General features: G+C 35.8%; 2 protein-coding genes across 16 annotated transcripts in view; one reads left to right on the forward strand and one right to left on the reverse strand.

Annotated features, from left to right (window-relative positions):
* Positions 1-8,489, forward strand: dnttip2 (deoxynucleotidyltransferase, terminal, interacting protein 2). The gene is given in 7 exon segments (NM_001145786.1): positions 1-128; positions 2,619-4,744; positions 4,876-5,014; positions 5,117-5,212; positions 7,465-7,629; positions 7,834-7,943; positions 8,099-8,489. Coding segments are annotated over 7 exon segments (2,826 nt in total). The 5' UTR covers positions 1-50; the 3' UTR covers positions 8,211-8,489.
* Positions 8,230-25,034, reverse strand: part of spata6 (spermatogenesis associated 6) — a 22,645-nt gene continuing 5,840 nt past the window's right edge. For 4 of the 15 annotated variants that reach the window (XM_087263327.1, XM_087263322.1, XM_087263330.1 and 1 more), the window contains 6 exons: positions 24,328-24,445; positions 22,334-22,374; positions 22,119-22,228; positions 17,369-17,465; positions 11,501-11,598; positions 8,230-10,204 (listed from right to left, as the gene is read on the reverse strand). In XM_087263327.1, the coding sequence (XP_087119453.1) occupies positions 10,036-10,204; positions 11,501-11,598; positions 17,369-17,465; positions 22,119-22,228; positions 22,334-22,374; positions 24,328-24,445 (633 nt within the window). In that variant the 3' untranslated portion in view covers positions 8,230-10,035. 15 annotated transcript variants of the gene reach the window in all.

The raw sequence follows: 25,034 nt of genomic DNA on the forward strand, positions 1-25,034 counted from the left end.
GAGAACGTGGGTCTCGTGGGCGGAAGTGCGTCCGGAGCCATAGTGGCAACATGGTGGCCACCAGAAGAGGAACACGCGCAGGCTCCCCAGCGAAAAACACCAGCGATGAAAACTCTGAAAACGCTACGGTCTGTTTGTCAATTATGCATTTAAATTGTTGTCTATGTTTTTATTAGCTGGAGTTCAGTGTGAGGTTGTTTTGTGGCGTTTTATGTGTATTGGTAAAAAAGCCGCATGTGTGTGTGGAAACATGTCCGAACATGTGTGGGAAAACGCGTTGAACTTCTAATTAACCATAAAAGTTAAGAGTATGTTTCTTGTTAATATTTTGTGTTTTTTTCGACTCTCGGTCAAATATAAGTCTTGCACTCATATGTATGATTGCATTAATAGAGCCATATCTCGCCATATGTGATATTCCTATAGCGTGGAGTGTTCATATTTTGTTCTGCAGTAATCACGATATCAGAGATTTTCATCAGTAATTACAGTATAAGGAAAATCTAAATTCCAACCTTTATTTGAAACTGATGTTAACGTTAAGTAATCCCAGTTCTGTTCTTTTTTTGTTTGTTTTTCTGCTCACACTATCAAGACGTTATTTATGTTTGTGATGTGATCATCACATGTTGTGATGTCTAATAAAAGGCTGTTTTAGACACTTTATAAACGGGAAGAACAAAATAAGTTGTTTTCAATAACGTTAGCCATTTCTTAAAGTAGATTTAGTGTTTACGTTTATAAGTTTTTAAGCAGCAGACAAGACAAATTGAGGTAACGCTGAAGTTGGTTTTATATTCGCACATTCGTTCAGTGACATTCTCCCTTTATTGTTTACTATGCTACTTTTTTAAACTATTATTAAGGAGAAAATCTGAATGTGTGACTAAAATCTAGGATGGTATAAAAGTGTGACTACATGAGTGAGATGTTTATTTGTTCTTTTACAGCCCGAACTATAAACGCAAAGCAATAAAACAAAACAGTTTTTTTAAGAGTGCAAGACTTATATTTGACTGAGAGTCGAAAAAACAACACAAAATATTAACAAGAAACATACTCTTAAGAAAATAAATAAACAAAAATTGGTTGTCTGAGCAATATGGCCGAATTTGACATTTTTGTGTTAAATTTTGGCAAAATGTATCTCTTCAAACCTGTATTTTATTAAAGTGTCATGACGAGGCGAAAACTGAAGTCTTGCAATGGTAGTTTTTATTCAAAACGGTATTTGTTGAAATAACCAAATAACTAATAATTACACCATTGTGCCTAGGGATGAGCCGGTATAAGATTTCAATGGTATGAAAAACTTGTATAAAATATCAGTTTCACAGTATCACAATATTGTAATTACTTTTTTAACATATGTTCTTTTTTAAATGTCTGGGTAAATAACAACTTTTATTTCCATTGAACACAATTTAGTTTGTTTTCAGAAACATTTAAAATGTTTTGGAACAGTAGCTTTTCATGTGGAGGGTCCTTTTCTGCTGGAGATACTGTTTCCCTAACAAACTAAATAAAATAATCCTAAAAAACATCTCCCCCCCCCCCCCCCCCAAAAAAAAGAAAACAAAACAAAAAAACATACTTGTATATACTGTAGGAATGGTGTAACAGCAAATGTTAGTGGTTTTAAAACCTTGACTTATCCAAACCACAGTATACCATGAAAACGGTTATCGCCCCATGCCTAATTGTGCCTGCAACAAATACTGCACTGTTGTAATCTTGGCATGCTACATCTGTTGTGAAAACATCAGTCTGGCACCCCACCTTACACCTCACTTTGGGTTCAGAGGACAAATGTAACAGTCCAGGACAGTTGTACAGTCCAGATTTCACCATTTCCACATTCGAAAAGCTCTTGGGTAAAACATTTTCCTTACATATTTTTGTTGCGTGTTAGTTGTTACTGCAATCCAAACATGTGGATCCACACACAAAGCTGTGCTCTCATCGCAGGAAAAAGGGAAACAAAACCTTTGTTGCGGCACATTAACACTGACAACCCATGTCTCTGAATAATTCTTCTTCCACTTGTTTTAATTACGGTTGGCAACACAACGTGGCGTCTCTCTGAACAACACTGTAACAGGTTAAAAGAGTCTTCAAAGCTATATCATGCATAATAATGAAGTTGCATCTCATTCATAATAGAGCATGCTGATTGGTTCAAGCAAAGTCTTTTCCATGAATTAATGCTGAAAACTCAATGGTGTCACTTTGTACCTGCCATGACAGACATCCAGTCTCTACGCTGGAATTTACACAATGACCTCATCACATTGACGTTGCTTCAAATTTTATTTTAAACCCGAAGAACGAATTTGCTTTAAACAATGCAAAAACAACCAATTTTTACTTTTTAGCAAAATATATGTGGCCTCATAATGTTTTTAGCAACGTGAGACACGTATACGAGTCAACATCTCATAAAAATGTGTTTTGGCAATTCATGACCCTTTAACTTGCCCAGTGTTATCAGATGTTCATATTAAAGGTTAAGAAAACAAATGTTAAGCTACACATTATGTACAAAAAAGGCATTTAAGTCACAAAGGTATGTAAATGAATTTGATACTAATGTAAGGCAAATGTTCTTGTTCTTACAGAAGCCTACTCCTTCGACTAGAAGAACTCGACGCAAGACACTGACGGAGGAAAATCAGTCCCAGTCTGATTCCCAGCCAGATGAGCCGAAGGATGACAGTACGGCCTCTTCCCTAGCAAGTCCACCTAAGAAAGACACTAGAAGATCCACACGTCTCACTGTTAACAAAAAGCAGCCAGACTCTACTCATGAAGCGGATGTTTCTGAATCAGAATCCTGCTGCTCTGTAGCTTCCGGTGTACAACCCACACCTAGAACCCGCCGAAGAACTGCAGTCAGAGACAAGCGCACCATTGAAGAGGAGGCATCCGAAGCTGAATCTTGCTCCTCGGCAGCATCAGCGACCCATTCCCACACTGCCCCACGAAGCCTCAGGAAACGAGTTTTGACTTCAGCTTCCGCAAAAGATGCAGATGCCTCTGGGGCTGAGTCTTGCAGTTCTGCGGTGTCACTCACCAAAGGTACGGACACTCAACGGATGACTAGGAGTCATCAAAAAACTGCTGTTCCCACCAGAGATGCAGATCAGTCTGAACCAGAATCATGTTCCTCCAGTGTTTCTGGCCTTCGTGGATCTGTGGTGCGCAGATCTACACGAAACCAGAAGGTGACAGTGACCGAGCCGATCCCTTTGAACTTAGAAGAAACTACAGACGCCCCTTCTTCTCCAGTGTCCAGGAAGCCTAGAGGGCGTAGGCGAAAAACAGGAGGTAATGATGACGAGTCTGATGGATGCAAGTCTGGTCCCAGCATGAGTCCCTGGAGATCCCTTAGGCGCCAGCCAAAAGGTGACACCATAGTTGGTGAATCTGATTCAGAATCGGTAGCTACTGACGTCTGCACCTCTCATGGGAGTCCAAGCCCTCAAAGAGGAAGAGGAACACCTTGTAGTAGCCGAACTGGGTCTGCAAGCAGCAACCGTGCTGTTCCTGCAAGCAGGACGAGAAGTAAAGCTAAAGTGATTACTTCTGCCATGTCTAAGGAACAAAGTGAAGATGAGCAACTTGAAACTCATCATGAAGGTATTCAAGCACCTGAAGAACAACTGGATCAAACCATGACCATGGAAACCAGTGAAGCTCAAGAGAGCACCATGATTGAGGAGGGAGCTGAAGATACTACTATAGTTGAGGATGAGCCTGTTGAGATGCTAGAAGTTCAAAGCAGCTCACAAGAAGTCAAGAAGATAGAAGATCATGGAACTATCATGAAAGAAACAGGAACTGAAACTTCATTAAAGGAAGCCGAGTTTATGGAAACACTTTCAGAGTCCGTAGTAGAAGCCACCTCAAAAGTCCCAGAGAAGGTTGACGAGGCCATTGAGGATCAAACATGTGCTGAGCCTGTAAAAGAGGATGCCATTCATGAAGATGCAGTCATGGTTGAGGATGCTTCTGAGCCTGAAAAAGCAGGATCCAACCAAAAAGATACAGAGATGATTGAAGTTCAAACATGTCCTGAACCTGCAAAAGAGGAAACAACTGAAGAAGCTTCAGTCATGGTTAAAGAGGATGCAGAGTTTCAAACATCATTAGAGCCCTCAAAAGAGGAAACCATCCAAACAAATGTAGCCCTGATTGAGGAGGCTCAAACATCAGCTGAACCAGCGGAAAAGGTAAAAGTCACTTCAGACGATCCAGAACCAGCCGTGATCGAGGAGAAGAAAGGTGTGACGGTTACAGAGGAATCAAATGAATTGATTAAGACAACTGATGATGACTCTGATGCTGGCCCTTCTACAAGCTCAAATACTCGAGTAGATTTGAGCACCGCAGAAGAATCATCCGAGGAGCACCCTGGTCAAAAAGAAATGATCAGTTTACTGGACAGCAGTGATGAAGAAGATAGTGGTGACGAAGGTCTGTCTGCAGAAGAAGAGGGCGGTTCACAGGAAGATGAAGATGATTTAATTTGTCCTGATGATGAACCGATGCCAGAAGAAGCAGAGGCTCATGGTAATGGACTGTTTGTCATAGACACTAGACCTGGGCTACGACCTGAAGACCAGTACTATGTGGATGCCAAGCAAACTGAGGAAGAGGATGAGGAGGAGGACTATGTTGACGAGGAAGGAGATGATGAGGATGATGAAGATTCAAAGGTGCTTTTTGCTCCCAAAAAGCCTCTGTAAGTTATCGCCACAATATAAATCACAATATATGAAAAAAAAACATTTGAAATGTGATTTTGTAAATTATGATTTGTGAGCGATGATTTAAATTTAGTATCAAAACTAATTTTTTTTTTCTCCTTCTCAGGATGCAACTCTCTACTTCCATTGACACGGGTTTGAAATTGAAGGAGCTTGGTGGTTTGTACGTCAGTTTTGATGGCAACAAACCAAAGACTCTTTCCAGGGTCTTGAAGGCCCAGAAGGACGTGGGTGGTCAGGATCAGGTAAATAAGTCGCGCATTGTTCTGGATGAGACATTTGATTGTATATAATAAAAAGAGTTTTGTGCAGCTAATAATAAATTAAACGCTGAATGTCTTGTGCAGTTGTTAAAGAAGAGTGTTATCATTCCGGGTTTTGAGAAGATGGATGCTGTGCCACCGTGCAGGGAATCAAAGCACGCTGCTAAACTCAAACGCAAGGTGGGCCGATTTGTCTGTTTATCTTTATTTCTTTTAATGATTGTCAGTTGGACTAATTAAAGGTTACTCAAATACTGCATTAAAAAAGTTGGAGTTGAAGGCAAAATATTAGCCATCCTTTGAATTTTAAATTCTTCAAACATTTTCCTACTGCTTTTTAACAGATTATGTTTTAATGTTTGAAACATTCTTTATATATATATATATATATATATATATATATATATATATATATATATATATGTGTGTGTGTGTGTGTGTGTGTGTGTGTGTGTGTGTGTGTGTGTGTGTGTGTGTGTGTGTGTGTGTGTGTGTGTGTGTGTGTGTGTGTGTGTGTGTGTGTGTATATATATATATATATATATATATATATATATAATATCCTAATAATATATAATTTTTCTCAGTATGTGAAATATTTTTTCTTCTGGAGAAATTGTTTTACTTTATTTCGGTTAGAATAAAAGCAATTTTTAATTGATTTTTTAAAAACATTTTAAGGTCAAAATTATTAGCCTCTGTGAGCTATATTTTTTTCGATAGTCTACAGAACAAACCATCATTATACAATAACTTGCCTAATTACCCTAAGCTGCCTAGTTAACCTAATTAACCTAGTTAAGCCTTTAAACGTCACTTTAAGCTGTATAGAAGTGTCTTGAAAAATATCTTATTGAATATTATTTACTGTCATCATGGTAAAGAGAAATTATATATTTATATAATTTGTATATATATTTTATTTATATAGCATAAATATTCTTACATTTTTGGAGAGTCAAATGCAGTAAAATATATTTTTAATTAAGTTAAACAAATATTTGTCAGTGCTCAACATCCTTTGTTTATCTGAAAAAAAAATTCTAACATTTTTATTTATGTCAGCTGAATACTCATTACCTGTTAAATTATCAAAAAAATATATAGTGGTAAAACAGAATCTGCATTTTGCTGAATGACAAAAATGTTGCTGTAATTGTGAAAAGTGTACATTTCTGGCTGTCAACAGCTTAATTGGAAATTATCCTCAGCATCCATGTATTTTTCATATCTATTTTATTAAAAAAATTTAAATATGCTTTTAAAATGAGTTTTGTCATGTTACACTGAATGACCAGGGGTGTGAACCTACACTGGTTTCACAGTTCAGTTCAGTTTCGAATATCATGCTGTTCATTATTTTATAAATATATTTATGTATTATTTGTAATACAATTTTTTCTTTAATACAAGCGGTCAGATTTATGTACTGTACCTTGCATTTCACCTGTACAAAGAAAACACTCTTTTTGAACGCATCAAACAAAACTAAAGTACATGCTCAGAACAACATGAGCATTTATAGCAAATAAACAAATGTAAATATTATCCCGCTTGCTTTCTGGGCGTTATTGAGTGAGTTGATGTTAAATAGCCGCAGCGATTAGCTGATCCATTATAAATGGCGCGACAGTGGAGAAAATCCCCTCTGCAGACACGCTCGTGTTTGGATCCTCAAGTAACGTTATTGTTGTAACATCAGAGAGAGGAGGTAATACGTTACCTCACAAACACGCCAGCTGGTCAAAGGGGCTACAAAGAGTAAGAGAGGGAGAGTTTACAGCTTATATTTTTTCCTAGCTGGGTTCTGATGTACTTTAGTGGTGTAAGATTGTCCAGCAAACTCACAAAGTGCACAGTTATTTGCTTTTTAAGTAGTTGGAGCATTTTAATTACTCTCAGTCTCCTCCCTCACCATTGTACTTTACTGTGATAAATGACGTCAGTACTTGGTAATGGTTATGATTATTACTGAACCGATACTGAATTGTTCGCATCTACATTAAAGAAACATTTCATTTTGACAACCTTTTGAATGACCATTCAATTGTTATTTCAATATTATAATTTAGTGCTTTATAATAGTGCTTTAGAAGTAAGTTTTATAATCCAACACTTATTTGAACATTACAAGAAGAAAAAAAAAACATTTGTAATTTAAAAGTAATGGTAAAATCAAGGACTTTTATGCCAAATAAAAGTTTTGTAGTTTGGAACAATAATTCTGTATTTTGTCATTTTATTTTCATTAAATTGAATACATTTAATTGAAAAAAGTAAAGAGCAAAATTCTTATAATAATTTTTTTGTATATAAATGAATTGTAATTAATGTGATGTGACCCTTTAAATACTTCAGATATGGTAATTATATTATGTATCACTAGCAATTGCATTTTTAAAATAAATCTTTGTTTTATTTATTGTATCCAGGCGGAAAGAGAAAAGACGACTGGCGATGGCTGGTTCAACATGAGAGCTCCTGAATTAACAGAGGAGCTGAAAAATGACCTGAAGGCACTGAAGATGCGTGCAGCCATGGACCCCAAGCGCTTCTACAAGAAGAATGATAGAGAAGGCTTTCCAAAGTACTTTCAGGTAGGTTACTTTTTTTTATCATCAGCAACAGACTGTTCTTTTTTCCTCAAACTACTTTTTGATAAGCCATTGTTTCTAAGACAAAAAACAAAGAATGGTAGCATCAAAATACCCCAATTAACCGCAGCCTTATGTGTTTAAAGGTAGCAGACAATGACACATTATTCGGTTCTTTCTATTAAAGTTTGGCTGTTTTTGTTTCAGGTTGGCACAGTGGTTGACAGCCCTGTAGACTTTTATAATTCACGAATGGCTAAGAAACAAAGGAAACGTACCATTGTGGAGGAGCTTCTTGCTGATGCTGAGTTTAGAAGGTATGTTGGAGAAACTGTGGCTGATTAGCTTTATGTGGAGGAAAATGTGATAAATTATTTGTATTCCTGACAGCGGGCTTTTTTTATCGATTGTTCTCGCTATTGTTTTAAATGAACTGTCATGTTCTAAAATGCATCTTTTCTTCTCTTTTTAGCTCTAATAAAAGGAGATATCAGGAGATCATGGCAGAAAAAGCAGCACAGGCCGCTGGAAAGCAGCACAGAAAGAAGCACACAAAGTTCTCTAAAAAGAAAACAAATAAATAATTTCATGAGGCAAATCAGATTATTTTTCCCTCTTATGTTTTTTTATTTTTAATAAAAAAAAAAAAACATTTCAAGAGATTGTCAAGCCTTTGTAAATAGAAGCCCACCATATTTTGTTTTAGTAAATTTCTGAGAAGGTTATTTTGGTATTAATGTGCAACTTGTACAGAGAAAGTAAAGAAGATTTTATACTTTTTAAAGGTTGACTTTCACTTGGCTTAAGATTACGTCGAGAACATCTGTCAGAATGTGGAATCCCAATAAATCTTCCAATACCAATGCATTGTCATGTTTTCCATTTTTAAGAATACTTTTCATAATGAAAGCTAATCAAATATGTATTACAATCTCCAGTTCTGTATTTTGTTCTCCGATTTATTTATTTTTGTCAATAGTTTTGCCTCAAATTTCAGAACTTTGTTGTCAAATTTCAAAGCTCTAGACACAAAATTACAACCATTGCCACAATTGTACATTTTTGCAAAACTCTAACTTTTTTTTCTAAATGCTCAGACAAAATACACACAAGTCAAAGATACTTTTCAAATGAACTAAAATCCCCTTTTTAATGTATTAAAATTAAACATTAAATTTGATCCCATTTCAAAATGCAACTCAAACGTTACATTTAAAATGACTGTGGGTTCATTTAATTAACAGTGTAATTATCAACTGAAACAAGTGCTCAACATAAGTAGCTGTTGCATGGACACTGATGTACAATATTACATGTTTAGATGATGAGTTTCAGGATGGATCAAATGACATCAGTTACCACAGAAGTGACCCACCTGGACTACATTATCTATAGATTGTATCCTTGTTCCATATATATGGTTTCTATGTTCCATGTACCACCTTTACAGACAATAATTTAATATTTGATATTACTGTATGCAAGAAAGCACAATCACTGCACCAATATGAGGTCTGGAATTGCATTGACAGTAGGTTCTTTTTAAGACTGCTGACTAATGAAAGCCCAACGGTGATGAGGGGAGAACCTGTGGCCAAATCCACAACACCAGACTGATGGAAACACAGATCCCAAATAGAAATCTGATGTATAGAAATATATGCAAACTACATATGACATTATAATTCATAATGATTTCAAACATAAAATATGTCACACATGTCAAAATATTGCATAAATTGCTTTTTTTTTCTACAATACTACAAGAATAGTACATATATGTTGTGTCAATATAATACATATATATGTGTAAATATATTCCATGTATGAACACACACATATATACATATGTTTGAAAAAATTGTAAACTGACATTTTACAGTATGTAAAATCCAAATGTAATATGCATATGTTGCAATAGGTCAGGTTTTCGATACGGGGACGTGCAGTGAGAGACACTTTTATTAACTTTACTATTGTTTTTTTTTTTTTTACAGCAAACCTACATTATGATTGAATAAATAAGACTTTAGTTAAATGTTTCCACTGTACTGTTCCCTCTACACACATAAACAATAAAGAAAGCTGTATCATATTTAAACAGCAATATTAAATGACTATAATTGGATATTGAATGATAAAAACTGCGTATCTTGTTTATGGGTGATCTAAAGTTGTGTTTCTGTACTATTTGTATGATAAAAGGATTATGTGAACCTATAATCCTGCAAATGCAAGACTTCTCTAAAGAAATGAACGCAACATGCAATGTTTTAAACACTAGGAAACCTGTTAAAAGTAGTGACTGTTCAGAGTTTTGAAAAGTGACATCAGGGTTCAGAAATTTGTGGCAAAACAACTGAAAAAACCTGCAGTTTACCAGCCATAGAAAGCTGGAGTTGTGTGTGGTCACTGTGTCCAGGTGTTTTGTGATGCGTTTTTGTAGAGCTCCTTGTAAATTTTGCTTAGACTATCCTCAAAGGCTGCTCTGTGGGACGTCTCTGTGTTTGCTGTCGCTCTGTTGGTCCAGAATGTTTCACTTTCTACATGAGCAGATGGCTCTCCAGAAATACTTCTACTGAAATAACAGGACACAACAATGAATGTCAAATTCAAATGTATGACCGTGTACACTGCACTGTAATAAGTTCACATTATCACACAAAAAAAAAAGAATTCTGGAAAGTGGCACATTGCAAAATTAAAAAATATATAATGCTTTGATTTTTTTGTTTAACAACTGGAGTATGACAATGAAAACTGCTGTCATAAATGCTGTTTTTTTTTTATCTTTTGGCAATTTCTCAGTTATGATCAAAATCTCAACTAAATTTTAGAGGATTTACTCTCGCATACATTTAGACTGATAAAAGGATTGAATCAAACATGATTTGCTAAAACAACATGCTTTTCTTGGTTTAAGCTTCACAAAATTATCCCCAAAAAAATTTTTATATGTTGTCTTGTAAATACTTTTTCCTGTAATGTGTGAAGTTTATTCCAAATTTATTGTGTTTTCATGGAATGAATTTTGGTGAATAATGAGGAGTATGTGCATGCATGCTGCCGTGATCGAGAATCAGCACATGATGTTAACACAATGCATTGTGGAACAGTGAATGTAGCTATTTTGTAGTATTCAATTATTAATATGTTGTAAAAACAAGAAAAAAAAAAACAATCAAGACTGTTGACTTGGTAAAATCATATTCAGCCAATTTGCATGGGGAAAAAAAAAACATGCAATTCATCTTCGACATTAGGAATTTAAGCATAAGCGATCTCTCTCTCCCTCTCTCTTTTTTAATATTAGATTCTGGTTGCTGATTTTTATTAAAAATATATATATATAAATAAATATAAAATACAGTTGTTCAATGTTAGTTCATGTTAACTCACTGTGCATTAACAAATGTTAACAAGCACGAATTTGGATGTTAATAATGTTTTAGTAAATGTTGAGATTTGATGAATAAATGCTGTACATGTACATTGTTCATAATTAGTTCATGTTACATTAACTAATAAAACCTGTAACTAATAAAAACTGTAAAGCGTCACAGTATTTGCTTAAGAAGGTAGTGACCACTACACAATGCAACACACTGTGACAATCCCCATTCTCTATGAAATAAATAATACATAAAAATAAAATAACATATGAAATATATTTTGGGGTGTATAAGTAAGGAAGACCAAGAACATTACATTTTTTTAAATAAGTGATTTATAACTTGATAACGATTTAAGCATTTACATAAATAGATTTAAATGAATTACAAATTAAATATTTAGTAATATTAAATATTAAAATCCGTAGTCACCCTAATTTACATGAGAAATCCTCAAGAGTTTGAAATGAGGCGTTGTTTACCTGTCCTGTTGCAGCCTGCTGTCAATCACTGAACCACAGTGGGCGGAAACACATGAACTCTGTGTGACTCCCTTCTCCTCCTCCTCACTCTCTTTATCCTGACAACACACACACACACACACACACATATATATATTTATATATATATACACTTTAGTCATGAACATCACTGTCACTAAAAACTGCACAATGTTAAACTATGCTTAATTGTAATAAAATAAAATTGGCATGATTATGTAAGCAGCATTACAAAAAATACTACACTAATTAAGGAGATCATTTTTGTTTGTAAATTTATTCATGTTTCAGCCATCTAAGACATCTAAGACTTTTCAGCCGAAACCAGGATGAAGCATCTGAAATGGCTTGAGCCTACAGATCTACAAATTCAATCAAAACTCATTCATTCATTTATTTATTCGTTTTCTTTTCAGCTTAGTCTGTTTATTATTCTGGGGTCACCACAGCGGAATAAACCGCCAACTTATACTGTATACTGTATGTTTTACGCAGTGAATGTCCTTCCAGCTGCAACCCATCACTGGGAAAAAAACCATACACTCTCATTTACACACGCATAAACTACAGAAAATTTAGCCTACCCAATTCACCTATATAGCGCATGTCTTTGGACTGTGGAGGTAACCGGAGCACCTGGAGAAAACCCACGCAAACGCAGGGAGAACATGCCAACTGAGGCTCGAACCAGCGACCTTCTTGCTGTGAGGTGACAGCACTACCTACTGCGCCACCGCATTGCCCTTTAAATTAAAACTATTTCATGCTCAAAACAAAGTTACAGCATTCAGATTCTCTAAGGGAAAAAAGTGCCTGGAGGTGTGCCGTGGGCAGATCTACTGAGCAGCTTCTACACAAAAAAACAGGGAAACAACTATGTTTTCATAACACTTTGACCCATAAAATCACAGTGGCACGATCAGTCTAGGATGGTTCTAGGATAAAATGATCACACCAGTGTTAAATTAAAATCTGCCTTCCCGCAATGGGAAAACAAACAAAGTGCTTGTCAATCAAACATATCAGCGGTTTCAATTAAATAATGTTTGCATTTGGTTTCAGACAATTTAACACAAGGTAAACCAAAAAAAAGTGCTTTGTAATAAGCATGCTTAGGAAAAAGACAATAATAATTTCACATATACTATAAAAAGTGTGTTACAACAGACACACAGTTTAGATAACTGCTATATTCTTCTCCTGCTTTAACTTTCGTGACTTAAGGAATGAACGCTCAATTTATGTGTTTGGGCTCTATTTTAACGATAGGCGCAAAGTCTAAAGTGCAGGGGGCAAAAGCATTAAGGGCGTGTCCGGATCCACTTTTCCTATTTTAAGGACGAATAAGTACACTCTGCACCACAGCGCATGGTCTAACAGGGTTGAGCTTATTATATCTTGGTTGAGTTATGGGTGTATTTTGAGATTAAATCAATCAGTGTCTTACCTCCCATTCCCTTTAAGAGTCAGTTGTGTCGTGCCATGGTGCATTTGCTATTTATATGGCGGACTTTGTAAGTGGAAAAACTGAACCTTCACTAGCGAGAAAACAGTTAAACAGAGCATCTGCAGCTCAAGGATAAAGAATGAGCCTCCTCCATTCGGCCTTTACTTTCACTTCCTTTCGTGGATAAGGAAACTGTGTTGTACACTCCATTGAAGATTTAAATTAGTCTACATAATTTCATTAATTAAGCACAAAGATTTGTTTCAAAACTATTTCTTAATTCAGTTCTAATTCCCAGCAAAATAATAAATGAACAATAATAACGAAGTGTGGAGTTATATCCAAACACACAAACTATTCTTATGCTCCATATGGTCCAAATAGAAATTTTCTAATAGTAATACATAATGCGACTAGTACAAAACAACATTAATAACACAATAATAACAATAATTACCAGTAATAACATTATACAAAAGCAAGTTGTTGTGAATAAACTGAAAAAGCCCCAGAGATGAAGAAGGCATGGAGGCAGTGATTTTTATATTAATGTAGAAAATAATAATTTTTATAATATTTTAATCTTTTTTTCACTTGTAAAGATATTTGCGTATTGCTGTGTGTATTAAGCAATGTGTAAGCGAAATACTCACCCTTTTTCTAGATCAGAAAACACCCATGAGTACACAAAGTGGCGCAAATGGATTTGCTATTTAAACATGGTGGCAGAAATCAAAAAAATTAAGGTTGTGCTGGTATGAAAATGGCAAACACGTCTTGCGCCTTTTTGTGCCTTATGTCAGAAAAAAAGGTTTGAATTAACTATGGCTAGTGATTTCTGCAAAACTGTTGCAAACAATTTATATAAGTAGATTTTGTAACAAACAAACACATAAAATGTAGTAATGTTCAACTTAATTAGTTTAAATTCAGCCCAAATAAACTGTTTTCAAATACTTATCTTAAAAAAAAATTGTAAATCCAATGAAACATCTTTGAATCTTATTTCAGTGCAAGCTTTCCCACAAAACACACTTTGGAACTCATTATCAGCCAAATCAATGTTGTAGTTGATAGGCGCTGGTCATGCATATGTTTTTAGAAGGGTTAATAAAAGAATTTACACCCTTGGTTACATAACCAAGAGCCAAGCTCAAAAAATAAAATCACAAAAGTAGTTACGACCCAAAAGTAACATTTTTAGAATAATATGTTACGTACGAATATTTACATTTACATTTAGTCATTTAGCAGACGCTTTTATCCAAAGCGACTTACAAATGAGGACAAGGAAGCAATTTACACAACCAAGAGCAACAATGAATAAGTACTAAAGGCAAGTTTCAGGTCTGTAAAGTCTAAGAAGGGAAGTGTTAGTAGTTTTTTTTTTTTTTTTTTTTTTTTTTTTTTTTGTACAATTAGTGTGATATTCAAAGAGGCAATTGCAGCTTAGGAAGTGAAGTGGAGACTAAATAGTTGAGTTTTTAGTCGTTTCTTGAAAATAGCGAGTGACTCTGCTGTTCTGATGCAGTTAGGGAGTTCATTCCACCAACTGGGCAGATTGAGCGTGAGCGTTCGCGAAAGTGATTTTTTCCCTCTTTGGGATGGAACCACGAGGCGACGTTCATTCACAGAACGCAAGTTTCTGGAGGGCACATAGATCTGCAGAAGTGAGTGCAGATAAGAAGGTGCTAGGCCAGAAGTCACTTTGTAGGCAAACATCAGAGTTTTGAATTTGATGCGAGCAGCAACTGGCAGCCAGTGCAAGCGGACTAGCAGTGGAGTGACATGTGCTCGTTTAGGTTCATTGAAGACAACTCGTGCTGCTGCATTCTGGAGCAGTTGAAGAGGCTTGATAGAGTTAGCTGGAAGCCCAGCTAGTAGAGAGTTGCAGTAATCCAGTTTGGAGAGAACAAGAGCTTGAACAAGGAGTTGAGCTGCATGTTCAGATAAGAAGGGTCGGATCTTTCTGATGTTATAGAGTGCAAATCTGCACGATCGAGCAGTTCTAGAAATGTGGTCAGAGAAGTTTAGTTGGTCATCAATCGTTACTCCAAGGCTTTTCACCATTTTGGATGCAGTAATGGTTGCCCCATCCATCTGGATTGAAAAGTTATGGTGTAGAGTCGGGTTGGCAGAAACTACAAGCATTTCCGTTTTTGCGAGGTTCAGCTGAAGATGATGATCTTTCATCCAGTGTGAAATATCCAACAGGCAGGCTGAGATACGAGCTGGAACCGAGGGATCATCAGGATGAAAAGAGAGGTATAGCTGGGTGTCATCAGCATAGCAGTGGTAGGAGAATCCATGTCTCTGGATGACTGGTCCTAGAGATGATGTGTAGATGGAGAAGAGAAGTGGCCCAAGAACAGAGCCTTGAGGTACCCCAGTGTTTAGATGCTGTAGGTTGGACACCTCTCCCCTCCAAGACACCCTGAATGACCTGTCAGAGAGGTAAGATCTAAACCATTGTATAACAGTGCCCGCAACGCCCAGTGACTCAAGCGTAGATAGCAGGATCTGGTGGTTGACAGTGTCAAAAGCAGCTGACAAGTCCAGCAAAATGAGGACTGATGATTTAGAGTCTGCTTTAGCCAGTCTGAGATCCTCCACGACCGAGAGCAGGGCAGTCTCAGTTGAGTGGCCTTTCTTAAAGCCGGATTGCTTGTTGTCCATGAGATTGTTTTGAGTAAGAAAGTCCAGGACTTGATTGAACACTACTTTCTCCAGAATCTTGGCCATGAATGGAAGCAGGGATACTGGTCTGTAGTTTTCAAGTAGCGTATGGTCCAGGTTGGGTTTCTTTAGCAGTGGGGTTACCCTAGCCTGCTTAAATGTAGTGGGGAATAAACCAGAGTCAAGAGATGTGTTAATTATGTGAGTCAGTGTTGGTATGACTGCAGGAGAGATGGCTTGCAAGAGATGAGAGGGAATGGGATCGAGTGGACAGGTGGTTGCATGGCTAGATAGCACAAGTTTGGACACCTCAGACTCAGAGAGCTGAGAAAAGGAGGTGAGTGTGTGTGGTGTTGGTGTTGTATCTTGCGTGTTTGTTGTAGGTGCAGCAAATTGAGCACTGATTTTTGCAGTTTTGGTGCAGAAGAATGTAGCAAAGTCATCAGTAGTAAGTGTGGAGGATGCGGGTGGAGGAGGAGGATAGAGGAGGGAGGAAAATGTTTTAAAAAGTAGGCGAGGATTAGTGGCATTGTTGATTTTCAGACGGTAATACGTCTGCTAATATCAAAAGAAAAAAAAAAAACTGAGCCATGTTTAATATGAGAGCCCAACTCTTGAAAAGTGTAAATAACATTCACAAATAAATGTTTGCTTTCTTGTACTTCTTTTTAGCCTCCGGCACCTAGACTGCACCTCTGCAAAAGAAGTTTAGCCAGAGAAAAATGGTAGTGGATTCTCTCGAGGTTTCATTCCTTCACTTTCGTCAATTGGTGAAGTTTGTTCCTTGCCACTGGCTTGCTTGGTTTAAGACTTGTGGAGCTGGGCATCAATGAATTTGCTCTACAGTGTTTGGACTTTCAGCAATGAAATTTAAACTACGCTGAACTGAACTTAAACTCTGAAATCTGGACTGATGCAGTTACAATTTACTAAAACTTCTATGTTAAGCTGTTTTGATACAATCTACATTGTAAAAGCGCTATAGAAATAAAGATGTATTGAATTTAATATTATTTAATGCTCGATTAGGGAAGGAGAAAAAAAAAAAACTACATCTAAAATGCCCTTAGGGTGAAACATTTTCATTTTTGGGATAAACTATATCTTTAAATTCCTTAAAATCTGCTAATGCGACAAAGAGTGACACTCTCATAAAAGCAGATCCTTTGAACTGATTGATTAAAACTCTTTAAAAATAAATCCCACTTCTTCTCTCTTTTTAAGTCTGAAGTGGATTACACATTTCCCGTCTTGAGTTGGGCTTCAGCCACATGGTGCTTGGCACCCGACTGTGCCACTGTGCCATCTCTCCTCTATCTGTAAAAGATGAGTCTGTAACGACAGCCGTCAGCCAGCAGACCCGACTACCAGTCAACATGCGCTCCTTTTTCTCCTCTAAGGGAGGATTTGAGGAAGCTTTAGAGTAATTAGAACTCTTTGGCTTTTTTTTTGGCATCAGGGTGTTCCAGCGAAACGTGGCGTGGGTGGTGATGCGTTTAAGCGGCCCACGACTGGAGCGAACAGAAAGAATGAGCACATAAGGTGATTACCTGGAAGACAGTGGCGGCACATCCTGACACAATGGATGTGAAGAATACAGAGCGTCTGACAGAATCAATGGAGGACGTTTGAAACGCTGACATGCGGCGTAATGAGTGTTTCGGGGAATGCTTTTGCACACAGAATGACAGCATTACATGCGGTTGCGATCTCAAGACTTGACGTACAAAAGAAAGCTTGCAGCGGGGTCCGTGTCTGTTTAGGATTCTCTGCACTCGCTTGTGGATCTCCTGTGACTGCGAGGGACTGGATGAACTCTGGAACCTGTTGGAAATGGAAAACAACACGGCTAAAAAAGCATCACAAAGAGAGCAAAGTCGTTGCACAAATATGAGCAATTAAGTCTTGGAACTTCACCAGAAAATCAATTACAAAGAAATGGTTGGAGGCGCCAACTATAATGAATTCGTACAAATGATGAATTATTAGTTTTTAAACTTGAATTAACTGAAAGACTCATTAATGTTTTTGCGGTCAGGTCGAATTAAATTCACAAAAGTGATTTTATTTATGTAGAAAGCATATTAAATGAATGCCTTCTTAAATGTTAGAGATACATTTTTTAGAAATGAAAGGTCATAATATGGCTGAAATAATCATCAACAGACATTTATGTAAAAATAAGTAATTTTGACCTATACTTATTAAAATTCATAAAAGATTGAGTGCTCATTCTAAAAACTTTGTATGAATTTTTGGTAACACTTTAGTTTAGGTCACAATTCATGCTATTAACTACTGGCTTATTACCTGCCTATTATTAAGATGTGAACTGTTTATTAGTACTTGAGCAATTTCACCATTATGGATGTGACATTTGCAGTAAAAACCCAAAACATAAATTGACAGAGAGAGTATATGTTAACATTATATTGAAACATCTGTTAAAATTTTGCAAAACAACTAACCCCAGTGTTATGGGATCAGGAAAATATCAATCTGTAAACATTTTATAAACTTTAAATGGGGGAAATAAACATGCATTATGGATGTGACCAAAAAAGTCTGTGAGTTTGCAGTATACAACATTGTAGAAATTCAGTGAATTGAACTGCTCAACCAATAAGAAACAACGCTAATCAAAAGGATAGGAGTTGCCTCTCTATAGAACAAAAATGACTGATTTGATTTATTTTACAATTTTGTATTTTTGAGGAAAAGAGCTTGGTTATGGATGTGACATCTCCATTGTGGATGTAACGAATGTATAATTGCCACTTGTGTGACTTTGGTAAATCAAATATTAGTTTGAAGACATTGAGGATTTTTACAGTCCTGTAAAATACAAGCCTACACAAAAAAACTTAAAAGGGTTTCGCTATTTTGGTAAAAACTAATTTTTATTCAAAAAACAAAAAAACAAAAAACGAACAGTTATAAAGCATGATCTTATTTTGCATCCCAAAACCTACCCAAAACCTAAATACAACTTCTACCTTAACTATTAATAAACAGATAGTTTTGTTAATACTGTGAATTGTGTCAAGTAAGAGATCTTGATGACAAGTGGGTAAAACATAGTGGATTAAAGGAAAAAGAGGAGTATAAAAATATAAAATGGAAATGACTGAACATTTGGGGGATGCACAGTGATCCTTAAATATTGCCTTTTGAAACGAATCGAATTTTGAATGAATTAAATTGAATCATTTATTAATTTTGTTAATTTATTTGAATTATATTACATTTTATATTTTATATATATTTTTGTGTTTTGTTTTTAAAGCAATGTTTATACACTAAACATGATTTTAGTGGGTATCAACACTAAATTGTTATAAATATATATAATAGTCATTGTAAATTAAGTACACCACATTTTGAAAATAAATATTTGTATCCATTTCTCAGTGAATATAGGCAATGTATTTAAACATTCATTTAAATAAAATAGAATTTTTAAACAGATATGTTTATTAAAATAACATTTTAGTCACCAAACATATTTAGAAATTGAAAGATAATACAATTAGATTCAAGAAAAATATTGCAAAATCAAAAAAATATATATATTTTTAAATATAAATTTTTTTTGCTTCTCTTGATTTTTCCTTCTTTTTTAAAAAATATTGTATTTCATATTTTTTATAACAAATTTTGCTGTACTAGTTTTTGGACTGTTATCGTAAGTTACTTTTTTAGCACCCGATTTGGCTTCAGTACTGACTAATTTAATGTTTATGCACAAATTTAATAGCTTCCTATCAAAAATATTAATTCAAAAGAAAGATTTGTGAGGGCTGTACTTACATTTGCTGAAAACGGTATGATTAATAAAGTAAAATCTCTTTTTTTTTTTTTTACATTTTCTAAATAACATATTAAAATGATTTTAAAAAATACCAGGGCATGACATAAATAAAATAGATTGAGTTAGTTCAATCCCAGCTCTGAGCACTAGTCTGTGCTGTTGCCCTTACATTGGAGCGCTGTCATCTTGGGGAATACTTGTAAATTTCAGACCAGTTAAATCATGAAGTTAAATCACAAATACACACACCGAGACATTTATCTCCAGCCCTGTAGCAAATGCTGATATTTTCATTTTACGCATCTAAATATGCCACAAGAGAGAAAAGAAAAGCTCGGATGAGGAATTACCCAGACATTTGATCCGTGTCCTTGGGTTTAGAATATCAAACCAGCATCTGAATGCACTAGCAGCATAAACATTAACTCACCGAGTTTGCTCAAAAAGACAGATGAAGGGAATTAATTAGAATTTTATTAAAAGAAAAATAGATGTAAAAAAAGACCAGTAGATCTGTATGAAAGGTCATGCGTCACTTTGGTTTTTTATCTTTAATGGCCGTAACACAGGCAGGTTTTTATAATTACCATACAAGAAGACCAGAGAGGGCCGGTCTGAACTTTAAAAAGCGCTGTTTCTTTCTCTCCCCCACCATCAGCAGCTCAAAAAGACGTGCCTGATCTCTCATTGTGCGAATCTGCGGAGCGAGCCTTAATCTCCAGGCCTGTGACTCTGGTCATGCTTCCAATTGACAGAATAGTATCACACATTTCCCACTATTTACTCTCAAGACTTAGATTGTCTATTGATTTTAAATGTTTGCTCATGCCCCTGCGGAAAAGGCGCCGGTGGTAGAGAGACTAACAGACAAACAAACAAACATTTGCCGCTTTCGCAGCCGATGTTCAGATCAATGACAAGGGTCTCTCGGAATTTATTAAACTGTGCGTTGGGTCAAACGCATTAGATCTCACTGAAACCCAATCAATAGCATTTTCCCCTTGTTTTCTCTGCAGCTTTCCCCCCCTTCTCATAAGTAATGAACAAACATGACCAAACATCAGATTCTGTCGTTTGAAGGTGAGGCAGTAAATTCATCTTGTCTGTTGTGTGATGGCAATATAGATTTGTGGAACGGACGCTCTGTTTACTGGGCTTTGTTTTTATGAGCCGCGCGTTTAGTCAATATCATGTAATTGGAAATTCATAGGAAATGGGCGAAAGGGTGGCTCTTGTAGTTTTGCTTTTGGCGTGCTAGTAGGTTTGGGGAAAAATGCATATCATAATATATGGATTTTTCGGAAAGGCACAAGCATGACTCATAAATGTACGTATCTAAGGATGCAGAAGTAGAATGTTTGTGTTTGTTGGACCTTGACGAAAAAACAAATCAATCCATTGAAAAAAATCAAACGGTAGCAAATGTCTGTGCTAATGAGACACAAAACTTGCGGGAAAGAAGGAAAATCCACCATTCATGAAATTAATTGTAATAAGATCTAGGTGCGTGACATTTTAATTTATGGCCAATGGTAAATCTAAGAGATGTCAGTCACAATCACAGTAAAACTTAACGGTATTAACTTATTGTCTGCACCCACCACACATAGGATTTTTTTTTTGTAAAGTCAAGTTAAGCTTTATTGTCATTCCGCTACATGTGTGGGCATACAGTAAATGAAATGTTGTCTTGCAGGACTATGGCGTGACATAAATAAACAATCATATATACGGAAACAACACTGGCGTAAGAGCAATTTTAAACCTATACTAAAATACTGGAATTGTATGTTAACTGTAAATTATGCAAGACAAACTAAATAAGTATATCTTTACATAAGACAGAGCAATATTGTAATAAACATATGTTTATTAATCCTTTAAAGAGCTGCATTCAAACCTGCGTTTGATCGAAAGAGATTCAGTTTATACACTTTTTCAGTTAGTTAAAAACAATTAAATAACACAGAGGTACAGGGATAACAGTTTATAGTTCAGATATAAACACTGATGTTTATGGTAATGATTAAAATCATTGTTTAATGGAACTTGACGCTGGTCAATGTTGAAGCAATTATTTTGTGTAACCAATGGGTGGCGACAAACAACCATCAACATTATGTCACTAAATAGGTTTTCAAAAGTTTTATGTGTGAGTTGTTGAATTATTAATTAAAATTAAATATAATATGTTGTACAAGATGTTAGATTTCTATATTTAGCATTATCAGCAACAGTAGCAAAGATCTTTTTTTGTATTAAATACTTTCCTTTTTCCTTTGTGATTTTTGTTTTTATTTAATTACAGGTTCTAGGGGTCAGGTCCTGACTCTCTGTGGTCATTAAAAATCCATTAGCTCTATCCTATCAATATTTTTATATTTTAGCCAATTATTGGTTTCCACATTAAGAGTTATTGATTATCGGTTTTCCATTTGGGTGCATCTCCAATGCTTAACAGATTACATTATTAAGTCAGATCTTATTTTCAAGTTATTTTTCAATTATGGGTATACCTTCAGTAAGGTTTGCATGCTTATTTTTTTATCTCTAGTAGTGTAAAATTATGCAATTTAGTTTGACAGGTCCATCCTAATTGATAATGATTCACTAATTGTTTAGGCTCACCACCGATGTAAAAGCAGAAAAGCTAGAGTTAAACATACCGTTCTCTCAGGGAAGATCGGGTCAGCACTGGACTCTGATCTAGAAGCATTCCGGACGCTGGGGTGGATTTGACTTTGGGAGATTTATTTGGGAAACTTCTAGCTGCTTCCTACAAAAATACCAGAAAACTAGGGTGAGAATGGGAACCTTACATTAAGTTCATCTGTGACCTTACAACAGATTACACCACTGATTAACCACTCATGTAACTTACCTGTGAGGGCTTTGACCTGAAGCTTCCAAGCAGAGAGGGATCTAAAGAGTGGGAAAATATGGTGAAATAAACCCCTCACACATAACATTACATTAAAATTTCTGATTATTATCTGATTTAGACACTGAAATGAAGAATCTAAATGGACAGCTCAAACCCATGTGAAACCTGTGTGGCTGAAACAAATGCTACACTACAGTAATAGAAATCACTTAAGCTCATATAAACCACATTCATTTTTTCTAAACAGAGAAAAATAACTTTTTTTGTTAACCTTACTTTCATGTTATATGTAGGGCTGCACAATTAAGCAAAAAAAGATTGCATTCTTGATTCGACCCCCCACACTATCTTAATCTAACATCTCTACGATTCAGCCAATTATATTTTTACATCCAAGAAAAGCATAAAAGGAGGTTGCACAAGTCTTTACATTGTTTTATATATGTTGCTCATCAACAGGGACCCCTCCAAATGGTGTTAAAAGTGTTACCATACTGTATTTCTAAGGCATAACTCACCCAAAAATTTAATTTGTGTCATCATGCAATGATGCATTCGCGGCCACGAAATCACACGCGAGCTAATGCTCTGTTTGTTTACAATTGAGAGGACGCACATGAATGATGTATATTTTAGTGAACAGAACATGCATAGGCTGTGAATAACATGTAATAAAGTTATAAATAACATTCAGTTTGCTGCAGAGTGATCGATTGGGAGCCACAGGGGAAGTATGATTTTTGCATGTATATTTTTTTCCTCAAATTGACGGCAGCCATGACATGATGAGCGCACTCAACAGGAAAAGTGAAACTGAAAGCAAGCACATCATTCAAATCAGGGATGGGCAAACTTGATCCTCAAGGGCCGGAGTCCCTGCAGAGTTCTGTTCCAACACTAGTCAAACACACCTGAACAAACTAATCAGTGTCTTCAAGATCACTTGAACTCTATAGGGAGTTCTGTTTAAATAGGGTTGGAGCTAAACTGTGCAGGACACCGGCCCTCCAGGACCAAGATTGCCCACCCCTGATTTAAATGATCATATCACATTTTAGAGTTATGATTACAACAAGCATTTGAAATTAATTTTCTTTCATAGTGAACACAAAGTGTGCATGAAAATAAATGTTTTACAGTGTCTCTATAACTACTCTAGCCTATATAATGTTGAATATAATGCAATAGGGAATCTGATAATGACAAATGTCTCATTTTTCCAGTGGAAAAAAATCTAATAACGTTGTCAATGACAGATTGCAGGCATGTATCTCAAACACAACAATTCTACTTTAGAATTATGAATAGTTGTAATTTGATGTGATCACTTTACTGTGCATTAACGACCAGGTCAAGTCCAAGTCCAAGTCTATACAAAATTTAGCATTTTAACCAACAGTAGACCTACTCATAGGCTTAATACTATTCTTGTTGTTTCACCATATGTTGGAGAATAACAATAATAATAGCCTACTCATATTAACCTTTATTTTACATCTACAGAATCATGAGAAAATTGTGATCATGACTTTAAGCAAAAAAAAAAGTGATTCCCATTTTACCCAGAATCGGACAGCCCTAGCTATATGTGAAACAGGTATTTTAAACATCAGATATATTAAGCTTCGTTTTGTCAACATTTTGAAAATTGTCTGTTTTGATTGATATGTAGTTTAAAATGTTCAAAGGGGGTATACTCATTTTAACCCATATTTAAATCTATTTTTTATTTATTCTTTATTCTGTCTAACGTTAATAATCCGTACTGTTGCCCTATTGGAATTTTGACACTAGTGGCTGTTTCCCAATTAGCAACAGAATGTTGCCTCTCATTGATTCTATGCTCTTTGATATAGTTAAAACTTAAGATGTCCAAACCAACACAGAACCCTAAATACTTTTTTTTTTTTTTAATATCTTCTTTTACATTCCACGGAAAAAAAAGTCTTAACTACATCAATTCATTAAAAAAGTAAAAAAAATATAGTGACCTGTAAGCTCTGTGGTGTAGCTCCGTAATCGCATATCTAGGGGGCTTCGTTTAGTAAAAGACTGAGATGTTAGATGCGTGGAGGATTCCATTAGAGATGTATTTGGGCTTCGGGGGACCTGCAAACAGAAGACGCAATCAGCATTAAAAGATAAATAATCGCTCATCTCAGATTTAGCAGGTGAAGCAGCATGCATCAACACTTCATTGACACACGGTGCATTGATTATTCTAATGAATTTGACTTTCATTTCAGAGTTAATCACTTCTCTAGGAAGGTGAAAGCGAGGAGAGGATCTTCATAGGAAAGTTACTCGGACTCAGGTGTCTGTGTATAAACTCAACTCTCAGACTTCAATTACACCATTGGCACTTCATTTAAATAGTAAAGTGACCACGCGAGTTAATGAAACGGCGCTATTTAGTTTTCGTGCAAAACAAGTGTGCCGACTTTAAACACACATAAACCGAGCGTGCTAATCTGCTGAAATAAGAGGAAAGAATTTGCTAATCACGGCCTGACTCTTAATTACTTAGGTTAATTGTAGCCTGGGGATTTTCTTTGAAAAGGCTACTCACTTTTTAAAAGGCCTGTGACAGAAAATGCCATGATGATATCAGACACAAATCCAAGAGCTGCCTTTTATACCATGACAGCTTTGATATTTGCACCCCGGGACGCATTATTGTTTTAGAAAACACGGAGAA

The sequence above is a fragment of the Danio rerio genome, chromosome 8 (genome assembly GCF_052040795.2).
Source record: "Danio rerio strain M-AB ecotype USA chromosome 8, GRCz13ab, whole genome shotgun sequence".
NCBI lineage: Eukaryota > Metazoa > Chordata > Actinopteri > Cypriniformes > Danionidae > Danio > Danio rerio.